This window comes from Rhagoletis pomonella, unplaced genomic scaffold (genome assembly GCF_013731165.1).
Source record: "Rhagoletis pomonella isolate Grant_MI unplaced genomic scaffold, Rhpom_1.0 Rhpom_scaffold_00013, whole genome shotgun sequence".
NCBI lineage: Eukaryota > Metazoa > Arthropoda > Insecta > Diptera > Tephritidae > Rhagoletis > Rhagoletis pomonella.
The window spans coordinates 15122346-15146747 of NW_023458567.1; the positions used below are offsets into that span (position 1 = coordinate 15122346).

Sequence of the window (24402 nt, forward strand, 5' to 3'; positions counted from 1 at the left end):
ATTCAAATGTATGTAGATTTAAGATATTTTATGTAATAAATAGGAATTTTCGCATAACTGCAAAAGTTGCTACATTATGCGGTTTTAAATACACACACTTAAGTACGCATTTTAATTGCAAAGATAAGTAATGAGCACCTGCAAAAGTATACCTATTACTGAAAATAAGTTTATGAGCATACATACATGTACTTAAAATGCGTCTGGGAATTGTAAAAAATATGTTAAATCCCATTAGCTTGTAAAAATACTTTGTATACTTTATATCCATTGCTTTTCATGAAACTGTTTTTATAGTTTCACTACTGAGTTGCCACGAAGCCTTCTTTGCTTTCCATGCATTCTACTACTGATAAACTGATTTTTAAATCCCGTTTTTACATTCTAGTTTATTCTTTCATTATAAAAACAGGTATCACGTTTGCGGTGTTCCCACTAAATTTGACTCCTAAGGCTAAGGCTAAGGCTAGAGCCTATTCTTTTTGATCAGTCAAACTACATGTCGTATACGTAACCCAAGGGACGAGGTTCATATTTACATACCGCACCCTAAAAGAAGAACAGTCAAAACTCAAAAAATCCCAAGTGTTCAGGAGAGGAAAAAAAGTGTTGATGCTCAAGCAAAAAGTAAAACTGTTTTAAAATATTTTTCCAGTTAAAGAAGACTGTGATGAAGAAGAAATTTTGTCAGATGTTGGATATATTGTCTGTGAAGAGTTTTATGGAAAAAATCCATTTTAAAAACTTTTGAGTTGTGACTGTTTTTCATTTAGGGTGCATGGACTTGCGAATGCTAGTGTGTATCCTACTACCTTCTACTATTCTCAATATCCTTATTAATTGGAAATCTGTGAATTCTTCTAATATCTAGTTTCTATACGCAATGATCTTCATGATATTTCGATTTGATTGTGATTTACTTGGATTTTCGCGCTCATTAAGCAAGTTTTTTTGCATAAAAAAATTATCATGGATTCTATGGAAAAGTTTGTTACAATGGTGCTCTGTACCATTAATTTCAATGTCTAAAGAGTAAAGTTGTGGCGTAACCAGTATAATTGGCGCCCAATGCTCAGATCGCTCAAACGAGATCGGTAAGCTATAAATTGTCGCACAAATCCATTGATTTCAAGCAAAAACAACTGAATTTAATGACGAAGAAAGTGCTCTTCTACCAAGATAATGCTTTTCTTCCTGATCTCTTATATTCTTCTGATTCAATGCTTTTCTACCTTTGCTGTTTCTAGATGTGAAAGTATAGCTTCGTTGGATGAGATTGGGTCAAAATAAGAGGTAATTTGAAAGCTCATTATCTGGAATATAAAAAAAATAAAAAACGCTGGACCAAAAGCACCAGGCTAAAAAGAAATTATGCTCAGAAATAAAACATATTTTGCCGAAAAAAAATTGTCTGTAGAAAGACATAACTTATCACACTGACCGTAAATCAGCGCCTGAATTGAATTAAGTCTAGATTTTGAAACCCAAAAGCGCACTTAGTAAAAAATTTCTAGTTTTTAGGTTCATTAAAAGCTCTTCGGGATATATATACAAGGACTTTTATTTCGAGACTTTCCAAAATTTGTTCCTGGTATTGGGATTTTCGCTTATTTATTCCACTACTTTTTAGACTTCCCTCTTTACAAGGAAATTCAGCTGCTTTTCGATGTTTTTTTAAGGGTACCTAAAGAGTACCTCAAGGCGTATTCGCCCTTGTATTAGTTTCCGCATTCTCCGTCGTGTTCGTTTTAGTCACTGTCTTCATATTCGGCTGCGGAATGCATCGACATTAAACTTTGTATTAGCACTCGTATTCGACTCGTATTCGAATTCCAGTATGTTTCGTTGTCATGTTATTCTTCGTATTCATCATCGACTTCTCCGTCATATTCGTTTTCGAATTCATCTCCGTATTGGCTTATTTCCATCTTGGTCTTCGGGTCCTTTTCACAATCGTTTTCTTATTCTTCTTCGAATCGTATGCATATTCGTCTTCGTGTTATGCAGTCTTTATTTTCCCTTTCGTATTTATTTTCGTCTTCGTCTTCGCATTCGAATTCATCTTCGTATTCGTTTCAGTGCTGTCCCTGTCTTTGTCTTCGCAATCACCCTCGTATTGGTCCTCTACTTCGTATTTCTCTTCAATAATCATCTTCGTGGTCGCCTTCGTATTGGTTGCATTCGTATTTTCGTATTCGTCTTCATATTCGCCTTATTATTCTTGTTCGTATCGTCTTCGCATTCGTGTTCCTCTTAGTCGCCGTATTGGTCTTCGAAATTTTGACACGGAGATCGCAGCCGTAATTTTCAATAAATTTTGGAACCTCTTAATATAAACATACACTCTCAGGAAAATGCTATTGGTAATCTTTAACTAGCCACCACTGCATGTATGTGCTTTTTGTGTCCTACTTCATTTATTTCCAGTTCGTTATTTTTAAATTTCATTATTATTTCCCTCAGGGTAATGCCCTTTCTTTACATCTGCACCTTTGTACCCTATTTGGCTTTATCCCAAACCTTTGTTATTTGCTTTCGAGTTTAAAAAAACAACTTTTTCACACTTACCATGACGAGCTTCCTCTCCATCCGGTGGATTCTGTGTTATCGTATTCAGTTCCTCCTCCAAATCGACGTGACAATCGCCGACATCCCAAGAGAGAAAACCTGCAATGCAGATACAGAAAATAAAAGAAAAGGCAACAATTAATTTTGCGCTGAACAGCGTACAATGGAAAATAAAAAAGTATAGAAACCGGTTGCTGTATTGCATTAAATTAAAATAAGGCGTATTATTTACACTTTACGCTTGTTTAAGTATGCAAAAGTAGTTAGTTGACATGAACATTTTAAGCTGAAATTGAATTGTAATGTCTTAAAAATAGGAAAAACAAAAATTAATGTATTAAAGTCAGCAAAGGTGGCTATTTACCAATAACTACATCCTGGGGTATATAGCTACATATATGAATATGAACAAGCATGTACTATATATTTACATACATATGTATGCTAATATATGCACAAATAGTATAGTAAAAAATGTTCTTCCAAAGTTCTAATGTAAATTACTTGGCCCAGAAGTTTTTTGTATAGACAGCAGTCAATAAAGGCAAAAATTTTATTTTAATGAAAAAACTTTTTTGGCCACAAATTGAAATGGTAAAACAAAGAATGCCAATTTGCTTGTGTTTTTTTTTTGTTTGTTTAGCGAAAATTGAAGAGCGACGAGGGCTGTCTACAATAAATTTATGCGCCTTTGTCGTTTTCCTGTTTCATTTTTGTTTCACTATTAATTTCCTTTTAGACACTCAGCAGCTAATTTCTACAGTTTTTTGTATGCCAAAGTTATTTGCCATTAATTTTTATTTATATTTCAGCTGTCGTGTGTAATCGATATAAATAAGGAAATAAACAAGGTTGCATACACACAAAAAAGTGCTCGTATCAGTAAGAAAAAGTTTTCCTATAAATTATGTATATTTTGTAACCGAAAGAGTAGGGGTTTGTTATTTTTTCCGCTTACTTTAATATTAGATACAATTTTTTTATACCCGAGCGCACTTGTGCACAAGGGTATTATAACTTTGTTCACATAACGGTTGTTTGTAACAGGCAAAACGAATCGAGATAGATATAGACAAATGTATACATAAATGATCAGAATGAAAAGAGAAATCGATTAAGCGGTGACTGTCTGTCCGTCCGTCCGTCCGTCCGTCTGTCCGTCTGTGCACACGATAACTCGAGTAAAAATTGAGATATCTTAATGAAACTTGGTACGTGAACTTCTTTTGGGCGTAGGACGGATGGTATTGAAAATGGGCGAAATCGGACAATAAACTCGCCTACCTCCCATATAACGGTAATTTTCAGAAATACGAAAACTGCGATATTTTAGTAACTACTGAAGATTATTCACTCAAAATTGATATTTACAATGAGTTTTAGACGAAAAATAAGAATATTTTAAAATTTTGGCAAATGGGCGTAGCCACGCCCACTTATGGTGACATGTGTATATCTTAGTAACCGCTGCACAAATTTCTTCCAAACTTGGCACAGTTGTTGGTCCTGGTACAGCATACCAAATGGCCGAAACTTTTTAAAATCGGACAATAACCACGCCCACATTCCATATAACGGTAATTTCGAGAAATACAAAATCTTCGATAAATCAGTAAATATCAAAGCTAATTTATTCAAAATTGATGGTTGCAACAATTCTTTACCAAGAAATACGTTTATGATAAAATTTTGGAAAATGGGCGTGGCACCGCCCACTTGTGATTACATATATGTATCTCGCTAACCGTTCTAGCAATTTGTACCAAACTCGGTATGATTATTGTGCTTGCCACATAAAAGCAAACCGTTGAAAATTGTTGAAATCGGTCTTAAATTACGGCCGCTTTTCATATAACAATTAATTTCAGAAATGCTTGAAATTTCAATATTTCGAAATTGAAGGACGCTAATTTACTCAAAATTGATACACCCCGGCTTACCATCTAGCGGAAGGTTTCGGAAAGGTGAAAAAACATATATTTAATACTTGCGCCGGGTATTTAATGTTCGGCTCCGCCCGAACTTAGACCTTCTTACTTGTTATTGATAAATTATTAAATTTTTAAGTCAATTGCCATATTTGTTTAAATGTTTGCTTGCTTCTTCACTAAATTTAGTCAGAATTGGCGACATAAAGACATCCCCACTTTCAGTGGTGGAATATCTGCGAAAGCAAAACATACTTCACTTGCCTGAGAACCTTCATTAAAAACTGAGAACTAAGTAAAATCCAAAGCTGGACACCGATATCTTACGAGCAATTCTAGCGACTTGGCTTGGTAGTCTGGCCTACGAGTAAAATGTCAACAAACATCAAAGCGTACGCAGGAGTAACAGGCGTACTAAAATCCTGCTCGGCAGAAGCGTTATTCTCAACCTGCTTCCAATCAATCTTCAAATTGGCTGTCAGACGCAGGCACTCAGAACTGTGGCTTACTAGGCACTTGGACCAAGTTGCTAATAAACGAAACGCGTTTAGGAAGGACAACAGACCATTTGGAATACAATCTGGACTTCAATTATAACGTAGAGAGTGGAAACTGAGTAGCCGATAATGAGGCTATCTGTATATGCACCGTCACGACGGATCAAGGTTGCACTGCATTGTAGAAGCCGAAGTCTACTCTGAGGAACTCGGTGTCGGTCTCCCGTTATGTCTGAGAAAGAACGCGAACATATTCCTACTGTTGTAGGTATTATTTGATACCTGTAGCATAGAGTAGTACAAACAAATTTTTTCCGAGATAGGGTTTGGGGCCCATTCGTAAATGTATAAATCAAGGGATGCCCAAATTTTACTCTAGAAATATTGTGTACATACATATATTAATCAAACAATTGGTTAAGCAACCTAAGAATATTTCTAATTCAAATTATTTAAAAAACTTTTTATAAAAATCACCAATATTTTTGCTAATTTTACAGCGATCCAGTAGCGCATTTCAAGGCCTTTGAATGAGAAGGCTGATAAATTGGCGAAAAACTAGCCTATCTAGACCAATTTGTAGAGGTTGCACTTCTCTTTTGGAAATTTTTGGCGATCAAAATTAACGACAGCGTATGTTGGAATCCGGCTGCAAGTCGTTAACAACGGACGCGTTTCGAATATATGGACGTAAAAATAAAATTAAATAGTTTAATTGTAAAAAACTTAAGAAATTAAAGGTTTACGGCTTCGGCTATGGCTCGCTTTTTCGATATTAATTAACGGCGTTTTCCTTTCTCGAAATAAAGTTGCCCAGTCTTCCTTAGCCCTCTAACAGGTTTGCGTGTTCATTTCTCAAAATATTGCTTTTCAACTAAGCAAACGTGCAATACTTTCTGCTAATGTAGCCATTTTGCAGGACGAAAAGTAACATTTGCACTGTTGCAATATAAGAAGAAAACATTTTTCAATAAACAAGTCATTTTTTAACACAAAAACCAAAACCTACTTCATTTTTCATATAAAAATTTAAGAGTACCATTAATTTCTTCATGATCCAAAGATCGGATGTAAACCAAATTAGTATGGGACCACCTCTGAGGTACCTCCATTCTTTTAAAAAAATTATAGAAATCGGTTAACGTGTTCCAAATTTTAATTTTTTTTAATATTCCGACTAATTGATAACCTCCTCCTTTTTTTGAAGTCCGTTAAAAAGAAAACTCTGTCAGTTGGTTATTTATTTATTTTTTACATTCAAGTAATACAAACAGGACCTGTGATGTAAAACTTAGCTACGCGTAACCTTTGTTAGCCAAAAATTGTTTAATAAATTTTCTGGTGTTTTTACTTCTGATTTATTTTAATAAAACATGTGAGTTTTAGTTGAAACATTTTAGCCGTTTTTATTGCCAAATAAGCCGTTGGCTCAAAAAGTTCTGGCAACACTGATAGTAGCACAACTAACTAGCGGATCTATCAGTTGCTACCATAAGCGTAAGTAGATAAACTCATTAGAAAATTCAGATGATTTCATCAAGCAATCTAGAATTCGCAAATATAAAAACATATTTTCCATAAAAATTGCATCAAAAAAGTAAAAGAGCGCGCCAATTGTAAACTTGGCGGCTGCTAGAACGGACTGCCATAAACCAACCAAAATCTATTTAGTATTGAATGCCTTTCAGCTATATTATTTACTAATACCTATATTGCCTTTTATATGTATGCATACGGTGACCATATTAACCAAAGTAAAATAAAGGACATTTTTTTTTTCAAAGTGGTTTGGGAATACGTACATACAACTTGTATGATAAAAGTACCTTACCTGTCTCGTAATTCAAATCAAATATTTAGAAGTTAATTATATTAATTAATTGTACAGATTCCCCAGCTGTAGCAAAAAATTAAGCCAAATCCATTTCAAGGACTTCGCCATCCTTTGCTACTAAAATGGGTTTACCATAATTCATACTGCACGATGAAGCCAGCACACAGGGGTTCGAAATTCGAATTTAATGTTCATAATTCACCGGAGCCTTCATTTTTCAATAAATTTTTACTAAAAAACAAAAAAAAAAATATTCATTTTGGTGAACATTTTTTTAAAACATTTCAAAATTTTTTTTGTGTAATTTTTTCGTTTTGAGAAAACCATACAATTGATTTCAACCAGTTTTTGTTAAGTATCATTTATTGACTGGAACAGGAGAATACATTTTCTTCAAAATTGCTACTTTTTTTGCATCTTGTACTAAAAAATTTAATTCAATCAAATAAAAACTCACAATTCAGGTTCAACTGGTCTCTTGCAAGATTGTAAGCTTTCATAAAAGAAAAGAAAAATTGATCAAATTAAGTGAAAAATGAAGGCTCCAGTGAATTTCGAAAAATGCAGAGCTGAATTAAAGCACAGTTTAAGAAATAAAGGACAAAAGACGTCCTTTATTAAAAAAAAAAAATTATATAGGACAGGGGGTTAAAATAAAGGACTGTCTTTTAAAATAAAGGACGGACGGATGATCACCGTATATATGCATCCTTTTGGTTTAGTTTAGCCAAATTTCCTTTTTTGTTTCCTTTATTTTGCCTTTCTTTTGCTAACATTGACTGCGTGTTTCATTACTGACTTCATTCAACATAAAGCTTTATCTTAATGCTTATTTTGTTCTACAACCCTGTGCCAGTCAATTGCACACTTTCTAATACAAATGATTATCCCTTCGATTATTTGTTCATTGATTATATATTTATTTCGGGCATAAAAGAGATGATGCGATTGGTAGATAATTTCCGTTTGATGATTGCCAATGACTTTGACACTTGACTGATGACTTAAATTGTGTAAAATATCGATGTAAATGTATGCACTATTTACTCTTACATCTGCACATACTCATGCGGATGTGTATGTAGCAAACGCTCGTACCTACTGGTAGGTATACAACTAGTTGTAGATTCTTATTTGCATAAATTGTGTGTATGTTTTGCTTCATTTCCATTCAATTTGAATCGATTTACAATTATCGTCTTGAGCAATATTTGCTTGCGGCTCTCTAATTGGGGAATTATTGCAAAAATAAAGTGATTTAAGTAGTTTTGCTGAGAAAATAAATAAATAACGAGCAATTACTTATGAGTATTTACATAAGTGTGCTGCTGAATAATTTTGCAGGTATTAGAACGGAAACAAGAAAATCTTTCAAGAATGTATTTTTTTCCAAATTACGGTTAAATATTGCATGTAGTTTTTAAGCTTGGGATATTCGATCATTTACACGACCTTTTTTGAAATAAATGTTAAGCAGCTTACTTTGACGCTGATAAAAAACTAATGAGCATGACCTGGCCCTAAATTTGCTAAATACATACGGGTCATTCCATACGATACTTACACCTCAATATTTTTTTTGTTTTTGATTAACTATATTGTTTTTTCATTACTTTTTTTATTTCGTCATGATAACTATTCGAAAATCTCGAAAAAAATCCCGACATTTTGAACTCACAGAGAAATATCTTTTTTCAAGTGTTTGCAATTATTAAACTATTTGGCGGAGAAAATCAGTTAAGGTATCAAAATGTGCGTAACTACCTCGGCTTTCCTTGAGAATTTTTGCTATAAAAAATTCCATTTATTAATTTTTTATTTTTTTATTGACTATACCATGTTGGATTTTTATTTTTGTTTTCAAACTGAATAGTTGTCAAACTTTATGGAGTACGCCATAAAAATTTGAGAATGGAAACACCAAAACTATAGAAGTTACGAGTTTTTTCATACCTGCGTACATAAAATTTATACATTGGTCTATTTTGAGGCAGCTTGTATAGTTAAAACAGTTGAAATGGTATGATTTTAGGGATACCGAAAATGTCTTCAATTCCTTAAAAAACATACATAAGTACATATTTGCAATTATAAATTTTTTCTGGGTTACAGAGCTTGCTGGCATTTCGGCCTTAGGAACTGTGTCAAGATGTAGTACCTGCACTGAGACTACTGTTTTATAAGGTGAGTAGAAGTCCAGATTACTACTAACAATATATGGACCAGACTGGGCATAAGCCTGTTGGCTACATAGCTGTTAAATTTGGAGCCACGTATAAAGATTTCTGTAGAATTTGTGAAAATTGTGTGTATCTCGCACTATAAATAAAGCGATTTATGAAGAACTATTTCTTCAAGGACCTTGACCACCTAGACACCGTGTCACTATAGGGACTGCGTAGATCCTTCATAAGTAGTAGTAATCCAAAGGAAATGAAAGTAAGTTAAGGTATTACCCAATAGGTTTAAGTGCGAGTAGTTGTTAACCTTCCTCATTGCCAACGACACAACGGCACCCAATCGAATGCTTTCTTGACAGCAGCAACCTCCGCCTGAAAAAAACACTGAGCGATCTGGAATCAGTGATCCGTATTACCAGGAATTAAATCGAAGTCACCTAGAGTCTTTAGACCCCTAGTTAGTCATGCAACCAGTGCCCCTAAGTCTGACTGCCGCCCTTCCTGTAGCTGCTTCGCCTACGATATCTACAGACGCTTTGCTAGGAATGACGTTGAGGGCCAGAGTTGGAGCGATCCTAAGCGCCTCATTGTTTCCATTGGTTCCATTGTTTCGCTACTGCCTGCTAAATAGCCTAGCCCCTTCCCGCGCATTTCATCAGACGCGGGATCCATAGAACATAATGGACTTAACTATAGTCTCATAGATCCATGAAATAACTTTGGGTGAAGTGGTCCATCTCTTTCCTATTGCCCCCTGTAGCTATATAGAGGCACTAAAGCCTTAATTGCTCTCTCCTCGATTATAGGTTGACGCGACCGCTTTCCGCTTTCAATAATCAAGCGCAAGTACTTGACTCGGTCAGAAATCGCCAGGTGGGTGTGAGATGTGGCGCGGGGCACCTTATGCTTCCTAGTTAACAAAACGAGTTCCGATTTACAACAATTCCGCAGTTCGCAGACCATACAGTCATCAGGTTCAAGTCTCCTTGGGTTAAGTCGTAGAGGGTGGATGCTGCAATGAAAACACAATCACCGTCTAATGCCTCCGAAATATTAGGAAATTTATTGAAATGATGACGACTTATGGCTCTCGACACTGAAGTTATGACCAAAGCCAACATCAGGGAGCTGATAGTCTGTGAGCCTATGCCAAGACCACTATTTGTTTTGTGCTGCAAACGATACTACTTCATTCCCATTGGTCGTAGGTCGCAAAATTCAAAAATTCATGCATTTTTCTGCGGGTTAAAAAAAATGGGTGTCAACCTTTGTCACTCGCCATACAATTTTCCAAAGAAAAAAAAAATCAACTTACAGCATCAGCATAAACTGTTTGCAAATGCATTTAAGAATTATTTATGCGTTGATGAATCTGCAAATAAATAAAACCTCTTCCTAAAATAAATATGTATTATTTTACGAGTATTTTCTACGAAAATCCTAAACAATGCTGTTTATGAAATGCGTTTGCTTAGCGGTTTATTGTTATATTTATTCCACGTTTTCCAGCTCAGCTACATAGTTACGCTCATTTATACATATCTATACAATATCAACCTTTATTATTACGCGTGTATTTTTATGTTTTATTTTTTATTTTCTTTAATTTTTTATAAAGTGCGTGCATTTCACTCGACTGCTTCTTTGTTGCTGCTGCTGTTCTTCTTGTCCGTTTTGTTAGTGTGCGTATTTAATTGCGCACACGTTGGCTGAAACACATTTTGAATGGCTGCCAAGTGCGCACCGCATAACATTCAGCTATTCTCCAGCAGCATAACAACTGTCATTGTGTATTTGTTTTTGCTGTACGTGTATGTATGTTCAGTCATATTGTTATTAAGTATTTCTTGATTGTTAGCATTGTTGCAGTACAGCGCATAAAAATAAATGAATAGCTATATATTCACATGTATGTATGTTTATATGTTATGGCTTTTATTGCAGGCAACATTTATTAATATTATTACTGCTTGCACACACACACACGCACACCTTCGCACCTAAAACGACCATCTCCTCTCTCATCGAAAATAGTAAAATTGCTCATCAGCGCCACAGTTAGCCTTGCAATTTAGCCACCTGATGCTACATTGTATTTTGCTTTGTTGGTGCGCTTGTTTGAGTGTTTTATGTATTTGTATAGTTGCTCGGCATTTCTATTAATATTTGATTTATGCCTTTATTTCTGTTTCTCTTTATGCGGTGTGTGGTTTGTTTGTTGCTCGTTTGTGTTTGGTGTCTGTTAGTTTGTATTTATTTTGTGCTTTAATTAGACGTGTGGTTAGCAGGTTCTATTTCTGGCCGCCAGTGTGAAAGAGCTTCTCATAAAAACAGTCTCCCGTTATGAAGGAAATATTAAGCCATACAGCACAGATCATCATTGAAGCTCGGCCAAACACTTAGTCAAAAACTTTAATTTTAATCTCACCAACGGTTTTAATAACAATTTTCACGACGCCAGTGCGTCAGTATTTTTAAAGCATTCAACCGCCTTTGTTAATTGTTACTCATACGCAGTGTTGTTCTGATTCTTTTTTTCGAGCTTGGCTGTTACACGCATTCAATGAACAAAAAACAATACCGCGCACACTGGGATGAGAAGCAGTTTCAGCGCGCTGAAATTCATCTAAAATTTGTCCTACATTTTTCTTTTATCGGACTGCTTGGAGCTCTTAAGCTAAACGAAAAATTCATATAAATTGACGCACACGAAATGGAAAAGAAATTTTCCTATATCAAAATTTCTCAAATTAGTTTGCAGCTCTCAAAGAAAAAATACTTGTATCAAGACATATCAAACAGGTAGTAGCATTAGAACAAAACAACATTTGCGCGTGTTTTGTTGTTGCTTCTGGCATCGAGAGTGTCAAAAACTGTTCTGATTTTTTTCTTCTAAATCAAAGCGTGCCACGTGAAGTACAAAAAAAAAAAATTAAATACAAAATTTAAAATTTAAATTGGAAAAAATAAGAATGGTTGCAACTTTCTTTCTGAGTAAATTTGTTTGCTTCTCGAAACATTGATCCCTTCTTTGCAAGACCCATTAATCAGCGCTGTTGCTTCTGAGTTGGGCGAACGTTCCAAAAGCTGCTATTCAATCGCTGGTTTCGTATGGAAAAAGATTTCACATGCAAATAGATTTTAACAATTTAGAATTTTTGTGAGAAAAAATTTTAAATATTTGTCGTTTTCGAGATCAAGCAATCTGAAAAAAAAAAAAATCAAATCAGCTGCTGTACTGATACGACCTGTTCAATGTGTTTTGGCTCGTATATTTATTTCTTAAAGAAAATTCACAGCAAAACCAAAGTGCTCTTTGAAGCAACAGAAATAATGAAAAAGGGCCATTCCATTGTGACTAGTGGGACATTTTACTCCAGAATGTGATCAATTGTGAATTTTATCTAGAATTTATTTATTTTACCCTTGTGCACTCAAAGATGAATTTTAGCCAAAAAACTTAATTTTTACGAACGATGTATTTGTGTTGTAAAATATGAATTATACGCTTTCGTTTTCAATAAAAATTAGGTTTATTTAATCTGCATAGAAATGTTAAAAAATATTTAAAGTTCTGACTGGTGGGGCATCTCCTTGTGACTGGTGTAAATTAATTATGCACGAAATAAAAATTTCCATAGACAAAAATTACAACTTATTTTGATTTCTTTAATATTTTCCCATAGGCTATTGAGATGTAGTCATTTAAAAACAGGTTACTACTGAAATAGAGATAATAAGGGCATATTTAAATTTATGTCGTTTTCTCTTTTCAATGGAATGACCCCAAAATATTTCTTGTAATTTTTCTTGAGGGCTGGATTCTAGGCTAACTATAACGAAAAAAAAAAACAAAAAAAAACAGTAAAAAAAAGTTTATAAAATGCTCAAAATAATTCTTCTTCGCTAGGATTCGAACTAGAATCTCTCGAATAGCATGCCAGAGCTTTGGTCCGTCGGCCCTTGCGACTGTTGGAGCGCAGCGCTATGGCTCCTGAGCAAAAAATGCCAGAAAATTAAAACTTAAAAACTATTTTTTTATTCTTAGTAGTGGATATTCCTGAAAAATTTTACTGAAAGCTTGATTTATATGTTTTATGCTGCTTATGTAAGAAGGTATGATAATATTTTGAAAGGGCACTTGTTTCATAAATTCGTTCGTCACTTTGGATTGACCATTTGTAATTTCTCTAATATAACTTCAAATTCGTAATCAGCGTCACCAAAAACCCCTAAATAACGAGTTTCAAGAATATCCGGGGAGTTTTTTAAAAATTTGTCCGCCATATTGATTCCACCTCTTTGAATTTCTCTGATTTGAATTTCTACTGGAGCTGATGCAGGAGGAGCCACCGTAATCATAAATGTACCAGTTGCTAGCATTGAAAAAGGGTAGAAGGTGAATAGTTGGACTGAAATGCAAACCCCGCCTAGGGGAGTGCTATAGCGCTCTGGGTATCTAATTTTGGGCTTTAGCAATATGCGCTTTCAAGTCTCTGCTACTTTCAAAATAAATTTGAATCAAAAAATATAAAAACGATTACCCAACTCATTTGTTGCGGTCAATATTGGCAAAAAGCAGTAAATGTAGTTAAATAAAATATAGAAGTATGTATGTATGTATAATTAGGAAATTTTTTTGGAATTTACATTCATCTCTGCATATCTTTCCTTTTTTTGAAAGTCGAGGAATTTCAGCCAATCTACTGAGTGCTTATTTTCCCCTATTTTGCTGCTCTTAATGCGATTGCTATGTGCTTTTTCTTTCTCCTATTTATCTTCCCCTATTTTGTCTTTTGACTATTTACGCGTTACAGTTGTCTTTTTTTACATTCTACTTTTCCAGGCCAACTTGGCGACAGCGCTCCTCCTCACCTCCAGCGGTGACCAGCTCAGTTTCTGAGCTTTGTTTGCTGAACCCAACTACCAGACTAGTCGTCCTTGTGCCTCAATTCTTGTTACCGACATTATGACTAACTATGGCGCTGTCTGACCGACGATACTTGCCTCTATTTGTAGGTAGTTTTTTTTTTCCTACTTGCTATTGTTATATCACCGGCAGGCAGCATAATTCTTGCATCCATACGAATAGTTGATGCCCTCTTTTACTTTGGCGCAGACACAATTTTTTCATACCGGTGTGAGTGTGTGTGTGCTTGCTTTTTGTTGCATAAATGAATATGTATGCTTATGTAAGTAGCAAGTCTTTGTTTGCCATCTCTGCTTGCTAAGGATCTTCCTACTTGCTTCTTTGTCATATTCATCATACATCGAATGTGACGCGCGGGTATGAATACTTACACATACTCGATCGTACCCAGTCACCTCTAGGCATAGCGTATGAAAACCCAACAATACAACCATGCATTATTCATAACAGCTGCCTGCATATATAACTTTATTCTTATACATTTTAAACTACACACACTCACATACTCTACTCTCTCTATATATTTCTTTCTCAAGTGTGTTTGCCTTGTCTGCTTATGGCTGAGTGGCTTCATTCGCATATTTCATAGCGCGCCTTGCTGGTTTTTGTTGAGGAAGAGTAGGGGATCTATGCCTTTTGTGAAAGTAGCAAAATGTGAAAGCTGGCGAGCGCAAAAACTTTAAGTTGCCTTTCTACTTTTCTCAAAATAAGGGGAGCTTTTTTGCTCTTCTACTTTAACGTTTTTACTTTACATCTTTAATTTTATTTTTGTCTGAAATTATTTCTTTCTTTTGCTCATTATTTTTGTTCAATCGCTAGCAGGCTTTTCCAAGCCGTTGCCCACTAAAGGCTGCCAATTTCTATTTATTTCCTGTACTTTCCTTCCCTTCTGTTTCTTACTAACTCGTTTGGTTTTTCTTCACTCTCTGTTTCGGGCTTTTTGCCAGCATTCATAAATATTTTTAAGCACTCTATGCATTTAGTTTCCGAGTGCTGCTTAAAAGCATTTTAAATATTTATATATTTGAGAGCACTGAGCTGCTTTGAAAGATGACTAAATGTTTTCTTCAGGATATCTACTCACGTATGCATAACGTGCCCATGAAGTATGTTTGTTTTTGCGGAAAACCAGAGCCCGCACCGCCGTTAGATTTCTGCTTTCCTTTTATTTTTGAAGGCAAAAATTTAGGAAATAATTTTTTACACTTTTTTGGTTACAAAGTTTCCTATTCACGATGTATTTAGTGGGATCTTAAAATTCCCTCAAGTCATTTATGAATTCTCACTTTTTATTAACTCAACCAACTGGCTCTATTTCTAAAAAGGCATACTTTGGTGCTGAATAAACCATAAAATCTCAAAACTGCCACAAAATAAACGGTACACCCCGAAAAGTTATGTAATGTCTTGAAAAAACCACAGAAAATTCCCGAAAAAGCCAGAGTGAAAAGAAAACTTTTATGATTTATGTCGAAAAACCAAATAGTAACACCATTAAACCCAAACATTTTCTAACTAAATCAAAAAACATCGAAAAGTCCTTCAAGTTTCTCCTTGAAATATCCGATACAAAAATCTAAGAATTCTGTTAAGACTTAACAAAAAAATTTCGAAAATATTTAAAAAAAATATGTAGAAAAATCTTTAAAATTTCTGAAGAAACTTCGAAAAATATCCAAATATCACACAAAATCTGGAAGAGTACCGAAATATACTAAAAATCTTCAAAAATTTCCAAGAAGTACGGAATTAGAAGAAATCCGGAAGAAGCGTGAGAAATTGTGAATATTTAAAAAAATTCTAAAGAGTAAGAAAATAAAAAGCTAAAAAAAACTACTGGGAAACTCCAGGAAGATCCAAAAAAAAATCAACAAATTCGGAAAGCTCCAAATATTTCCGGAAAAATCGGAAAAGTCTTGATAAGTGCCTTAATAAATGACAGAAAATTCCCTCAAGGTACCAAATGAATACACTGATTACAAAAAATCTCGAGAAGTCCGGAAAAATATTTTCAAACCTCATATAAATTTTCTAAAAATCTGGAAGAATTCCCAAAAATATACAGAAAAATTGCGATAAGTCTCAGAAATAACCAAAAAACAGGCCGCAAAGACTAATTTTTAGATCGAAATTTAAGAAAAGTTTCAAAAAACCAAACAAATATTGTGTGAATACTAAAGTACCCTGAGAAAATCTAAAGAGTATAAAAAATTTCTAAAAAATAAAGCGGTTAATAATTAATTAATAATAAAAAATCCGTAAAGCACCGAAAAATTATGAAACTACGAAAATCTATTTTTTTGATGTCATAAAAATCCGCAAATTTTCGAAAAAGTTCTGCAAAGTTCTGAAAAGATTTCTCGAAAAACTTTGAAAAGTTCCGAATAATGTGAAATTGCGAAACATTGGTTTGTTTGTCAAGGCCTAACAAATAATTTTGAACTTATGTATATTTTCCAAAAATGTTGATCAATAAGCAATATTTCATTTATTTTCTCGAAAAACAAAAGTACTTTCAAATTTTGTTTTCTCTTCAAACTGCAGCAATTTGGCAGAACTTATGTTGCGAAAATAAAATTCTGGACTTTGCGTAGAGAAATTTACAGCTGGAAAATCCCAAAAAAATCTAAAAAAAAGTCAGGCTAATAATCTGTTAAATCACGGAAAATTTCCTGTGTATTGGCCGATAACGCAAAAAAAAATCTACAGAAAATTTTAAAAGTAATTTATAGTTCAGTTTGAAATCCGAAAAACCCTAAAAAAGCCAGAAAACTCAGAATAATAGACACAAATTTTAAATAAAAGTTTTCAGTTTTTGTTGCTCAAAATGAAGCCCATTTCAATTTTCATTTGCGTCCTGCAAGTTTCAACCTGAGAATTCCTCAAAAATCATACCAAAATGTAATAATTCCGAAAACTCGCAAAGGTTCCTATAAACGAAGAAGAATAAACCCAAAGATCTTCCCTAAAAAAATCTCAAATAGTGCAGTTAACAGCGCAATAAATTAAAGCAACAAGAAAAGCTCGGAGAAAATCCAAAGCTCCAATTATTTGTTTTGTTTTTTATTGTTCACTAGACAAAAAAAAAAATCAAGAACATTTTTTTCACAGTTTGTTAAACAAAGTTTTTAAATTTTATGATGTACAGAACCGAGGAAGTGAAACCGAAACTCGATTCCAAGGCCCAAAAATTGTATCAGCAAAACCGAAAAAATGGGTCCAAATAAGTGAAAAATCATTTCAAAAGAACAGAACACCGTTCCGAAAGAACCGAATATTGGCCTCGAAGCGCACATTTCACTATGGGCAGAAATAATTTTTTTTTTGTATAAAGTCTAACTATGAAGATAGCAATTTCATTTATTCTATTTTTGTAAAATTTTTGTCACACAAATATCAACTAAGGAATGAATATAAAATGTATATTTATTTTCTTTGCTTTATTTCATAACAAAAACTTAAAAAAAAATTTTGTAAGCACTTTTTAAAATCCTTTGTTTATTTCGATAGGGCCTATTTCCGTTACCACTTTTTGAAAACCGGAATCGGTCCAAATTCCCGGAACCGCACTCGACAGAACCGGTTCTTTCAATATTCGAAAACGCAAATCGCTAATACTTAGGCGCACAAGAGTACCCTCCCATAAGTTTATTCGTCTCTTTCAACATTTGCTCCATATATGTATGTACTTGCTGCTAATGTTTGTGACACTTAGAAACAAAAAAGTTACAAATGCCCCAGAAAATTAGCATTTTCATTGTTGTCAATACTACGAGTAAAGGTGTTGTTGTGCTTATAGCAATAATCAGCTGAGTATGAGTATAATCAGGATTAGACTCGTAGTAATGGGTTAGCTTGTGTCGAGCACACATCTCGAAACTTATTCAGCTTTCATGCGCTCATACGAATGTGCATTAGTATGTATGTATGTATGTATGTAAGTACAATACACAAGCTCACTGTGCTGGTGTTACTTTTGTTTACAAGTCGTCTTTTATTATGCGTTTGCATTTGTAACAATTTAATTTAATTGAAAAGTTGGGTGCGTATCATGCTCACCTAGTATTTGTACATACATACATATGTACATATGTAAACAAGCAAACAAATATTCATTCATACACATACATAGACATAGGAGTACAACACAGAAATGTATTGTGTTATGTATGTTGATTATGAAATTAGCTCCTAATGGGTTTACTTGTAATTAGATTTAGTTGTTGTTAGGTGATACTAAGGCGAATTATGTTATTGCACACAAGGAAACATATGCAAATGCAAATTCCTACTTAGGGGACCATAAAGTTCTGATAGACTAGAGTTTTTTCTCTTTTTTTCTTCGCGTCTAGTACTAAATATAAGTTCGATATGAACCGAACCCTCCTAACAATTTCGCCAATAGCCTCTCTCTCCGCTTAGAAGTTTTATGGAACATTCATTAACTATGCGCATTCAATTTAATTGAATTCCCACGCAGTTAAGTAGTTCTTCTACTGTGTTCTGCGCTGGTCGTTTTTAATTTTTTAAATATTCGTTATTCTCCATTTGAGATAAATTATTTGTAATCTCTTTAATAACGCGCGCAATATACCGCCTTCGGGTAGACACGAACCATTGATTTTAAATCTACTGCCACCGATGTCTTTTATGCTAAGTGGTATTGAATAATACACCACAGCCGTAACTTATGACCTATGGTTCAATCGGCTTGTGGCTGATACTCAATAAAAGTCTTACTGAGGAACTATTGACACTAAAAAAAGCTGCAGTAAGGGCTCTTACCGCTCTATGCTATGAAAGGGCCCCTGCCTCTGAGTAGAAGTAAGAGTAATTCGTACGCGCCATCCTAACCCAGCCTAACCTAACCCTAGACTAGATTGCAAAAAAAGGCCTTAAAACAAAACCCTTTGACATCCTTTTCACCTCATATTTGGAACGCTGCGTATTTGACTGGTTGCGTATGAGGTAACTTACTTTTATAGTTGCCGCCTGACTATCTACGTATAGGTTTACTTTTGAGATTATTCTTGTTTCGGCGTAGGCCAGCTGTACTGCTATCGTCATAGCGAAAGCCTCTGCCTAAAATATGCTCCACTGGTCAGTATGTTCCGGCCCCTCCGTCTACTGCTAGATTTCATTCTCGAATCCATATTATGGGAAACCGTCGTTCCCATTTAAAGCAAGGGGCCATTTAAACTGTGCTGCTAGAATTTACCGTGAAAATCAACATCATCGGACTATTTTAATACATATATAGCATCTATATAATAGATTGTTTAGATATCATATTTATTTTGATTGCTTAAACCGTAAAAAGGTGTGAGCAATTTACTAATCAATTAAGAAAAGACTACTAAGGTCTTCTGTGAGGCATATCTCCCATAAAACTGATTATTGAGATACGAGCTTTTGAGGTATAATTAATTTATTAAGACAGCCAAAAATTTGAAATCAAGTGAGCTTTTTACTAAGAAATTGTAGAAGATTTACCTAGAAAATTATGACAATCGGGCTACTATTTCATATAGCTTCCATACAAGCTTTAAAGTGAAAATCATCAAGATCAGTTTAATATAATGTGTACCTCCAAAATAACTGATTAGTAGTATAATAAAAGGTTAAAGCTCTATTTTCTTACATTCACGAAAAGTATGAAGCCTTCGACATAGCCGAAGCCAGCACTTTCCTTACTCGTTATTTCTAGTTTGAAATATGCCTTCCTCATGCAAACGATCTCATAATTAACTCTCTAACAGCAATTGGCGCACTTGATTGCTTCAAATGCTACCGAAAGCTGTTCAATATCGAATCACGCTTAATACGTTTACTACCTCTCAGCAATAAAATTATGTACAAATACTCGTACACACATGCTGGTACCCACATATGCATCTACATATATTCCCTCATATGCAACCGCCGACACTTTAATTGTTCACTTCAAAAGCATAATTGAAATTAATTCGCGTGGTTTTGATGGTATTACAAACGTTTGTCATTGTTTTGCTATTTATTGTTGTGCGGTTGCTGCAAGCTCGTCCGCTCGTCTGCTTGTTTACTCCTGCTGCATGCAACATACTATGCTACTACATTGCCAATTATGAGTGGCGTATTGTTATTGTCTTTGTTATTAATCCGTATGCGATTGTTATTCACACATTCAAACGCACGAGACCACACACGCACATAACATATAGACGCAGGAAGACAGATGTATGCACATTAGACCGTATCAGAAAAAAAGTTCGCCGTACACCTTCGAATCTGAAGTTTTTCGGTCGGTCTCCTAAAATGATCTGTTAAAATGTTTTCGTCATTTACAGGCGAATCTTAAAGTATGAGTTCATTGACCTCAAGTATCCCGATCTAGTACTTAACCACCAGATCTCAGTTCTTACCACCCTAAAGTACCACCGTGATGTCATAAATTAAAGTTCTCCTAAGACCATTAAACCTTTGCAAAGGAAGTATGTGCTTCAATTATTCCAGGAGAATTATTTAAAAAAATTGTGGTGCCACCGAAAATTTTAAAAAGCCCAAATAATTTTTTTTTTTTGAGATTGCCATGCAAAAATGCTTTAGATTTAGGCGTTGCTCGTTTTCTACATACAACAATTTTCTAAAATACTTCGTATGAAAAAAATGCGTGAAAAAAAATTGACAAACATCAACGGAGAGTCCCAGCTACTTTATGCTAGCACTTTATTATAATAAAATTTAATGGGCTGCAAAATTGCATACCACAAAGATTTAAAAAAAAATCGGATCGGATTAAAATTTTGCTCAAAAGTGGTTTAAGTTCGTTGAATTTTCATAAATGTTCTACAAAGTTTGAAGTTTTGATTTACAGGGTTTTTTTATAGATATTAAGCTATATTTCCGTAATATCTTTTGTAAATTAAAAAAAAAAAAAATTTTAAACAAAGAAAAATAGCCAAAACTAAAGCTAAAATGTCTCTTCCCTATTTACATTTTCGCCACCGTATATTCGTTAAAAAATATAAATGCATTCTCTATGGATTTGGCTGCCCTGACTGCATTGCCAAGATAAAATGCAAGCAATACAAGTGGGCTTATTCACTCATTCACTGATTTAACAATAAAAATTGCAATTGCATATTCACTTGCATGGGTTGGTATGTATGTTTGCTTACATACATACATATGTATGCATGTAACCACCTAAGTGTTTTTATTTGCATATGCCTTTGTAAATATTTATTTAAATGTACTGCTGTTTTGTTTTGTAGGTTTTGCATATGTGTGTATCTTTACACATGCTTAGCTGTTGTTGCATTTGTACAAATATTTATTTTTCCTAAAGTGGTTTACTGGATTTTCCCCTTCGGAATGAATGTGCCTGTGTAGCGACACTGATGAAAATTTTGTTACTGTCTGCTGCTCTACGCACATACCTACATACATATATTATTATGTATGTACATAGATTTGTGGGTGTGCATTGAATTGTTGCCACTTGTGCTTTTCATTTATTTGATGTCTATTGAAAAATAGTTGTTGTTATTTTGCTGGCAGCAGCTTTAATTTGGTAAGTGAATTTAATTTGCTGAGGGAATATTTTATTAACCAGAAATTGTTCAAATGGGTTTGCTTATGTTTATTAGTATGCAGCTCATCACAGTGAACACAGTGGCGGATCGTGAGTTCGATTATGAACGATTCTGAAGTTAAACGTCGAAAGTTCATTCGACATTTTACGCAATTTTTTCTAATTTCGGAATAAAAACTAGTACAGCAGTTTTGAAGTTTGGTTTCAAATTTGTTATAACTTGGCTCTCAGAGGGCCTAGAGACTTCTGCCTTGGCTCAAATTAAAGGTCTTGAATTGCACTAAAACTCATTTGTTGTTCGAGGGATATACAATTGTGTGAAGAATGCACAGCAGCATGCAAATAAAATAAATGCAATAAATAAAACATTTTTTAAATTTAAGTGGTAAATTTTTTTTCGAATTTTGACCAGTGGAATCCCGTTGCTCGTTTCAAAATCTATAATATTAGTATAATGGAAAATACAAAAAAAAAATGTTTTTGGAATAAATTTTTTTAAGGTCAAGGAGTAATTGTTGTAATATTTTTCTGTGAAAGGGAATTAAATTAGCTTTCAAAACCATTTTGTTTATTATCAAAATGCTGCCTCTGTTGGAAGCGCTAGGATTAATTCGCATGGAGTGTTCAAAAAGCACACTGTGCGGGATGTGAATGGACAAGAGCTATATTTTAAATGCTGTGCATATTTTTCACAGATGAGTTCTGCGATAAAAAATTGAGAGTTGCGGCTTTGTGCACTCAGGATTATCCCTTGACAGCCTTCAGTTCTTTTTCGTCCAGAAAGCCTTGTATTTGCGCATGTCTTGATTTTCGCCCAGCGTTTGGTGAACTCAAATGATACGGCACGTGTTCACGAGTTGTCCACTTTCCACCATACTTCCCTATTCTGCACTCTGGAAATGGGCGAAAATGGTAAATGTTATCCGATTTTGCTGAAATTCAGAGCATATTTATACTGTCAAAAGTCAAAATCGGTTTAGTGTAAACCTCCAGTTGTAAAAAAATGGCGCAAATTAAAAAAAAATACTTTTTGTTGAAATTTGGGGTACCCTACTCGTTGTCACCAAAAATTTACAATTTGGACGACAATGAAGAGTTTCTTATGATGACGATCATTTCCTAAAAAACTTGGCTGCACGTAATAAATTTTATGAATATTGAGGAAAAAGGAGTTCCTATTTCTTCATTTTAAAAATGACAAAACCAAAACATTTACAATACTTGCATACTAAATTATGCGCATGCTATGTAGTTGCGCCGTTAGTTTGAATTCTGCCCAGATTTTATACAACAAAAGGCGAGCAATGGCAAGAGGGACTTTTGCCATCGAAAACGGAGCTCGTCCAGAGAAGCATCCACTGTTGGCTGAATGCCGAATTTGATCAACTAATACACAGATTGTAGAGTTATTAATATCTACAACTTCTTCCATTTCCATTTTATGTATATGACATATTATTTATTTTATGTACATATCAGAGTTTACTCCTTCAGCTCTTCAATAAAAATTGAAAAAAATTTTGCAGGAGGGGTGTCTATAAAAAGAAGAATAGAAGTTGAACTTGCAGTTCCTCGCAGGTGGACTTGTTTCATATAAGACACGTATATTTAATGTTAACAAAATCTAGGTATCATTTTCCACGCTTCGTAGGTCCTTTTTAAATAGACCTTTTTAAATTAAGCAGTCGACAGAATTTTATACGCAAAAAATTATGTAGAATTGCACTAGATATATAAAAATTTAAAGCAATGCCCAGAGTTATATTAAAAAACTGATCATCAAACAGATTTGCTTATTATAAATCCTCACAAGTAGAAAAATTAATTTAAATTACTTGCTACAAAATCAAAACTTTTTCTTACAAATTTATTTTGTTGCATTGTATTCACTTTAAGCTCGTCCCATGACTCAAAATATGCATTTTTATCAAAAAATCTTTTTCATATGTTCTTAAAGAGCAAGTTAATTCTGTTTTAAAATACGTAAAAAACGGGCATATTTGTGTTAGGTGACACAAAAATTGCGTAGCATATATTTTCATTCACCAAGTCAAATGCTATTAAAAGAGAGCATAAAAATTTTTTTTCAGTTTCTATGGATTTGTACATTCTTTTATACAGATTTTGTCTGAGAATGCCCCTAGTGAAATTTTCCGGCGAATAATTTTCTAGAACACTAACCCTCTAGCAACCTCGTAAATGATATTTTATTCAGACTCTCCCAAAAGCTGTCAAATGAAAGCTAATGGGTTAAAATATTCTACAGAATTATTTTTCGCGTAATTTTATTACATATATCCAAACAGCATATTTCGCGCCGATATGAATTTTAACCCTTTTTACCACTTATTCCAAAAATACTCAGGCAAAATATGCATAACTTAATATGACAATAAGGAAACAATTTGACCTGAGAATGCAAAAAGATTTGGAGTTTTTACTGCACGGGTCTAAGTCGTTCGTCCTGAGTTGGAATTATTCCGCCCTCAAAAATTCTGTTCTACTATGTAATGGCAAAAAATTATCTTTTTAATAGAGTTAAATTTCAGTTAGAAATTATGTAGTCCCATTATTTTATTCAATTTAAGAATAACCCCCACCATGAAATCGATAAATTAAATACCCAAAAGAGGTAATACAATAATAGTGAATAAAGTACAATATTCACAGCTCCTTCGATACTAAGAATTCACTGTAGAAGTTAAAGTACGATAGCCTACATGTAATATCGATTAAAAGTAGATGGTTTGTCTGATTGCAGCTGGTAAATTTAATGAAAATAACGAAAAAACAAAAGTTACAAAGAAATCAGTAAAACGTTAGACAAAAGCAGCGAGCACTGATAGCGTCGCCGCACTCGAAAGGATAGGCATTGTGTACAAAGCTAATGAT

General features: G+C 34.1%; 1 protein-coding gene across 1 annotated transcript in view; it reads right to left on the bottom strand.

Annotated features, from left to right (window-relative positions):
• Positions 1-24402, bottom strand: part of LOC118748873 (microtubule-associated protein futsch) — a 509684-nt gene that overhangs the window by 250805 nt on the left and 234477 nt on the right. The window contains exon 2 of the mRNA XM_036483593.1: positions 2569-2667. Coding sequence (XP_036339486.1) covers positions 2569-2667 — 99 coding nt within the window. The remainder of the gene's footprint in view (positions 1-2568; positions 2668-24402) is intronic.